This window comes from Amblyraja radiata, chromosome 16 (genome assembly GCF_010909765.2).
Source record: "Amblyraja radiata isolate CabotCenter1 chromosome 16, sAmbRad1.1.pri, whole genome shotgun sequence".
In the NCBI taxonomy this organism is placed as follows: Eukaryota; Metazoa; Chordata; class Chondrichthyes; order Rajiformes; family Rajidae; genus Amblyraja; species Amblyraja radiata.
Window position 1 is genome coordinate 43,785,552 of NC_045971.1, and position 7,228 is coordinate 43,792,779.

Genomic DNA, 7,228 nt, shown 5'->3' on the forward strand with positions numbered 1-7,228 from the left:
CAGGATCACCAGATCGGTGAACACCGGGCGCTGGTTCATGGTTGGATTCGGTTCCACAACCTACCAGCTTCCGGATGCGATCCAGGACCAGGTCGACGATCTCCTTGCCGATGGAGCAGTGACCCCGGGCGTAGTTGTTGGCCGTGTCCTCCTTGCCGGTGATGAGCTGCTCGGGGTGGAAGAGCTGCCGGTATGTGCCGGTCCGCACTTCATCTACAGGGGAGCAAACAGAAAACGGAGAATGAACCAGTTCATTAAGAAACTGGTTCATTAAGAATCACACGCCCCTCGGAAAACGCCGCGGGGAAGGTTTCAGACGGCCCAACTTGTCAGGACTCTCCCTGGTTTCACCTTACCGATCACCGTGGGCTACAGATCAATGAACACGGCCCGGGGGGGCGTGCTTGCCCACCCCAGCCTCGCTGAAGAAGGTGTTGAAGGAGCCGTGCCCCCCCCCCCCCCCAATGGTCTTGTCGCTGGGCATCTGTCCATTCGGCTGGATCCCGTGCTCCAGGCAGTACAGATCCCAGCAAGCGTTGCCCCTCGGATTCCTATTAAATATTTTCCCGTTCATCTTGAACCTGTGTGGTCTGGTTCTCGCTTTAGCCTGCTCTGGACAAGAGATTGCGCATCTACCCGATCTAGTTCTCTCATTAGTTTGTACACCTCTGTAAGATCACCTCTCATCTTCCTGCGCCCCAAGGAATAGAGACCCAACCCACCCAACCTCTCTTATAGCTCACACCTTCTAGTCCTGGCAACATCCTCGTAAATCGTTTCTGAACCCTTTCAAGCTTAAACATATCGTTCCTATAACATGGTGCCCCAAAATAGGGCACAATATTCTAAATCCGGTCCCACCAACGACTTATGCAACTGCAACATGACCTCCCAACTTCCATATACATCACTCTGACTGACAAATGTCAATGTGCCATTAGCCTGTTTGACTACCTTATCTAACTAAAACTCGACCTTAAAGGAACCGTGCACCTGCACGCCTAGAACCCTCTACCCCACAACATTCCTCAGAGCATTGCCATTTACTGTGTAGCTCTTTCCCTTGTTCGACGTCCCAAAATGCAACACCTCACACTTCTCAATATTAAATTCCATCACCTATTAATGGTCCTTCCATCTTCCCGCCTCCCCTCGTAAAATCCATATATAGTTGAAACCCCATGAGATTTTTTTGTAATCCCAGTGGCCAAAGACATTTGACCTTCCCGATGCTCTACCTAAGTGCTTTGTTCCTTTTTGTATATTCCATCGGGACTCTGTCCCATCTCAACATCCTAAAACTTACTTGTATTTCATTTTGTGTGGGAATGAACTACAGATGCTGGTTTACCACCGAAGATAGACACAAAATGCTGGAATAGCCGCGGTCAGGAAGCATTTCTGGAGAAAAGGAATAGGTGACGTTTCGATTCGAGGCCCTACTTCAGACTCATCAGTTTCCTTCATGTGTTTTTTGTTTTTCACAGATACAGCGCGAAAAGAGTCCCGTCGGCTGGCCGAGCGTGCGGCGACCAGCAATTCCCCTACCTCAAAATTATCCGACACACTAGGGACAATTTGCAGACGCCAAATTAATCTGCGAACCTGTAAGACTTTGGAGTGTGTGAGGAAGCCGGAGCACGCTGGGAAAACCGACGCGATGACGGGGAGAACATACAAACTCCGTGCAGATAAGCACCAGTAGTCAGAATCGAACCCGTGTCTCTGGCGCTGTAAAGCACCAGCTGTACCGCTGCGCCGCAGAGGTCGTTTCCTCTTTTCTTATTGACTGAATTTACCATCCAAGCTTCAGGAAAACCGCCATCCGCATCCTTCATGTTCTGTGGAGCACGCCAGAACTGAATTCCCATCACCTCGTCTTTAAATGACTCCTACAGGTAGGATGAGGACTTACATACGAACAGCTGCTCCCAAATTACTCTCCCCACTTTCTGCCTAACAATGTTGTTATTTTCCATTCTCAGACTTCAAATAAATCGACAAAACAATCGGTCCTTAAAATAATTTTATCATCATAAGTATAATATCTATCAATATAATCTATTAAATCTGTATTAAATTAAACTTCTATCTACTAAATTAATACATTTTATTCTTCCTCTTCCCCCCTTCTCTCGAGGTCGGCGGAATCCACGGCCACCTCGTGGTAGTCCTTCTCCAGCGACGCCATGTCCTCCCGCGCGTCCTGGAACTCTCCTTCCTCCAGCCCCTCTCCCACGTACCAGTGGACAAAGGCCCGCTTGGCGTACATCTTGTCGAACTTGAGGTTGAGGCGGGTCCAGGCCATGGAGATGGCGGTGGTGTTGCTCAGCATGCAGAGGGCACGTTGCACCTTGGCCAGGTCGCCCCCCGGCACCACCGTCGGGGGCTGGTAGTTGATGCCCACCTGCGGCCGGTAAAAAAATCTTTAAATTAATTCTACTTGCACAAATATGCTTGCATTATCGGTTTAATACTGCGCCATTAAATTGCACAAATTATCATTGATTGATAGCTTAGCGATTCCGTTAAATACATCTCTGGATGTAATTATTCTCCGGATTGCAAGCTCCGATACATGTGTGTTCGAGCCATGAAGGTATGATGCTGTGCAGCTGGGAAGCGTGCTATTCCAACCACCTTGTCCATGCCCCACAGTTGGCATATTGAGCTCGCTCATTTGCATGCGACTGCCCTTTATCCTTCTAAACCCTTCCTGTGCATCCTATGTTTTGGGAATTTCTATCTGTGCTTTAAATGTGGCAAACGTAAGGGTTTCTAGCTTTACCTGACAACTCGTTCCAGATGCGGACTACCCTCAGAATAGATTAATTGGTCGGGAGATCCTTCTTAAATATCTCATCTCTCGCCTCACGTAGAGGACATCCAGTTTTGAGATGTTAAGATGAGAGATCATGTCCCTCGTGATCTTGCAAACCAGGATATGTCCTGCCCCTCAGATTTCTACGCCCCAATTAAAAAAGCCCCATCCTATCTAACCACTCCCATAAACACAAGGCCGCAAGGCCAAGGACTGTCCGGGTGACACCCTCCTGCACCCTTTGCAAAATATTCACACCCTTGAAGAAGGGGTGTGTGTGTGTGTGTGTGTCCATCGGGTGCTGATATCATTTATTTGCAGAGTACAAATGGTGCCAAGGATGTATTCTGAGTCGTTGCATGTATGTTGTTATTCCAGCAGATAAATTAGACTGCATGTGTGTGCATGGAAACGCGAGCGTTGGTCACACTCACCTTGAACCCGGTCGGGCACCAGTCCACGAACTGGATGGAGCGCTTTGTCTTGATGGTGGCGATGGAGGCGTTGACGTCCTTGGGCACCACGTCCCCGCGGTACAGCATACAGCACGCCATGTACTTCCCCTGGCGAGGATCGCACTTCACCAACTGGTTGGCCGGCTCGAAGCAGGCGTTGGTCAATTGGGAGACGGACAGTTCCTCGTGGTAAGCCTTCTCTGCAGAAATAATGGGAGCGTAGGTGATGAGCGGGAAGTGGATGCGCGGGTAGGGAACCAGGTTGGTTTGGAACTCAGTCAGGTCCACGTTGAGAGCGCCGTCGAAGCGCAGCGAGGCGGTGATAGACGACACTAACTGTGCCATCAGGCGATTGAGGTTGGTGTAGGTGGGGCGCTCGATGTCCAGGTTCCGCCGACACACGTCGTAAATGGCCTCGTTGTCCATCATGAAGGCGCAGTCGGAGTGCTCCAGGGTGCAGTGGGTGACCAGCACCGCGTTGTAGGGCTCGACCACTGCGGTGGAGATCTGCGGCGCCGGGTAGACGGAAAACTCCAGCTTGGATTTCTTGCCGTAGTCGACGGAGAGTCTCTCCATGAGGAGGGAGGTGAAGCCCGAGCCGGTGCCGCCCCCGAAACTGTGGAAGATGAGGAACCCCTGCAGTCCGGTGCAGAGATCGGCCTGAGGGTGGAGAAGGGACAAAAGCTCAATTCTGTGTCAACGTTTAAAGGGAAGGAGCGACACGAGAGGGCCATGGTGCTCTCTACAGCCGGCGCAGAACTAGATGGTTCGGTGAGTATCTCAGTGATAAATAGAGCGGTGACAATGAGTATTTGGGAACATCGTGGCCGCAGCACTCGCGAATGGGCCGGTGCAACCGGATACATTGGCGCTGTAAGCACGTGGAGCGGCAGTCGGTAATTTGCAGTCGCTGAGCAACCTACCAGCTTCCGGATTCGATCCAGGACCAGGTCCACGATCTCCTTGCCGATGGAGCAGTGACCCCGGGCGTAGTTATTGGCCGCGTCCTCCTTGCCGGTGATGAGCTGCTCGGGGTGGAAGAGCTGGCGGTAGGTGCCGGTCCGCACCTCATCTGTAGGGCGGTATAGAGAGAGAATTAACCATTGCCACACACTGCCCCATCCCCGGAAGGGAAGGACTTAAGAGAACGGCCAACATTCTCTGCACCTCCCAACTTACCGATCACCGTGGGCTCCAGGTCGATGAACACGGCCCTTGGTACGTGCTTGCCCGCACCCGTCTCGCTGAAGAAGGTGTTGAACGAATCGTCGCCGCCTCCGATGGTCGAGTCGCTGGGCATCTGTCCATCCGGTTGGATCCCGTGCTCCAGGCAATACAACTCCCAGCAAGCGTTGCCAACCTGGACGCCAGCCTGGCCGATGTGGATTGAAAGACACTTGCGCTGTTGGCGAGGGGAAACAGGCGGTGAGATGTTAGGGCGAGGGGTGAGCGTTGGTAATTTCTTGTTTACTGCTGCGGGCCGCGTGATTTCCATAATTCCTATTGATCACCACTTGGACTTATTCATAGCCAGTTTGGCCCTGATCGCTCACCGTCCCCCGCCCAATATGACCAACTTCTCAGTTCCACCCAACATTGTAATTCGCAGACTCTCCACGCTGCCTTCGCCGAATGTAACCCTCAAATTCCTCGAAATTGCATTCATCATTTCCCTGCACAATATGACCCTACGCCCTCCCTCCCCCCGTCGCCGTCTCATTCCCGCTCTCAGTTCCCAGTTACCCACTACGTTCCCATTCCCCGGGTGCGCTCTCCCCTTCCCGTGTCTGGTGTCTGTAGGCAATCGCTTCCCTCCCCCGTGGATCCCTCGCCCGGGGGGAACACGCGCGTCCCGCGGACATTCTCCCGCGCGCTGACCATGTTGCTCCGCTCGCGTGGTTCTCGAGACTGTGACGCAATGCGGCGCCGCTCCGGTATTTATACGGCCCCCGGGGATAGAACGGTGGCGTTGGCCAAACGCGCGCCGATTGGGCAATGAGAACAATGACCTTGGTTGCCACAGGAAACAAACATAGAAGGTTCCAAGGCGCTCGTTGATGAATAATCCACAGTGTGTGACGTAGAACAATGGACCTTCGGTGACGTAATCCATTGTCTGCCTTCACCTCCCAGATTCCAATCTATCAATTACAGCTGGAAATTAAAGTATCTGACCACATGCCTCCAATTGATACCTAGCGCCAACTATTTGACTTCCTAACCCCATGCAATCAACTGGTCGTATTAATTTAGCCACTTTATCAGTGGGAAACGTTGCTGCCGATCACAGCGAATGTGATGTTAATCCCACGCATACAAGAGATAACCATCAATTTCGCTCCGTTCATCACTTCATAATCCGGGATCCCCGGTCTATCATCGCATTGTCTGAGATCAATGGTTATTGATTGATTACCATCACGTGTGCTGCGAAACAAAATGTTAGGCGTACTATACAGGCAGATCACATCACTCCTCAGTATATCTGGTAGCGCTACACGAAACAAATGAGCAACGTGCAGAGTGTAGTGTCACATCTAGAGAATAAAAAGAGCATTTTTAATTTCAACCATGAGGACCACGGGAAGGTAGCACACGAGAGGTCAGCTGGGAACAAGCTGTCCCTGAATCAGGTGGTACGTTCTTTCATGCTTTGGTACACGCTGTCCAACAGAAGTGGAGAGAAGATTGAATGACCGGGGCTTAAGGGAGGGAGGGGTTAGGGGTGGGAGTGGCCCTTGATTGTGACAATGGCATGCAATTAGATGCCAATTGATAAATCTCGGATTAATAAAGTGCCATTGCACATCTTGATTGATTGAAAGATGTACTCTACAAATATGATGACGCGCAATCCATCAGAGACCCAGCAATCTCCAATTTTGTTAGGATGAATCACAATCATATCACATTGATGGCTTTATAGAGACATAGAGTGTAGAAACAGGCCCTTCGGCTCAACTTCCCACACCGGCCAGCATGTCCCAGCTACACTGGTACCACCTGCCTGCCTTTGGACCATATCAATCCAAACGTGTCACATCAACCTGTTTAACTGTTCCTTATACGTTCGGATAGTCTCAGCCGCAACTACCCCCTCTGGCAGCTTGCTCCATGCAACCACTGCTTTTTGTTTGAAAAGGTTACAGCTCAAATTCCTATTAGATCATTACCGCTTCACCTTGAATCTATTGGTCCTCGATGCCCCTGCTCTGGGCAAGACATTCTGTGCATCTACCCGACCCGTTCCTCTCATTATTTTTAACACCTCTATACGATCACGGCTCATCCTCGTGCGCTCCACGGAATAGCGACCCAGACTACTCAACCTCTCCCATAAATTCAGACCGCCTAACCCTGGCAGCATCCGCGTAAATCGTCACTCATTGGCTGCCAGGGTCTAGGGGTCGGTGCTGTGGCCGCTGCTCTTCACGTTGTATATCAATGATTTGGATGAGGGAATTGAATGCTTGGTGCGAAGTCTGGTGATGCTGCGAAGGTCGGTGGAGGGGGCAGATAGTGTGGAGAAAGCAGCGGCTCTGCCGAGGGATTTGGGCATGTTTTGAAAGCCGGCAAATACATGGCAGATGGAATATGGCGCAGCAAAATGCGGTGACCGGCATTTTCATATTAGGAATCAATCGAAGATTATTTTCTAAATGAGGAGAGAATTGTGAAATCTGAGGTGCAAAGGGACTCGGGAATGCCGATACAGGATTCCCAAAAATATATTTTGCAATTCGAATTGATAGTAAGGCAGTAAAATGCAATGCAAGCATTTATTTGGTGAAGACAAGAAATGTCCCATGGCCATTTCCTCCTCATCCAATCAAGAACTTCCCTCCCTTGCGTGTGAATGGTCCTCCCGTCTCCCCGCCTCCCCTCGTATAATCTATATATAGTTGAAACCCATGGGATTTTTCATATTCCCAGTGGTCAAGGACATTTGACC

At 50.8% G+C, this 7,228-nt stretch overlaps 1 protein-coding gene across 1 annotated transcript; it reads right to left on the reverse strand.

The window, feature by feature from the left end:
- Positions 1-2,110: 2,110 nt before the first annotated feature.
- On the reverse strand, positions 2,111-4,626 carry LOC116982173 (tubulin alpha chain-like). The gene is made up of 4 exons (XM_033035482.1): positions 4,456-4,626; positions 4,200-4,348; positions 3,256-3,936; positions 2,111-2,407 (listed from the first exon to the last, which is right to left on the reverse strand). The coding sequence occupies exons 1-4, from the start codon at positions 4,574-4,576 to the stop codon at positions 2,111-2,113; spliced, it is 1,248 nt and encodes a 415-aa protein (XP_032891373.1). The 5' UTR covers positions 4,577-4,626.
- Positions 4,627-7,228: the final 2,602 nt, after the last annotated feature.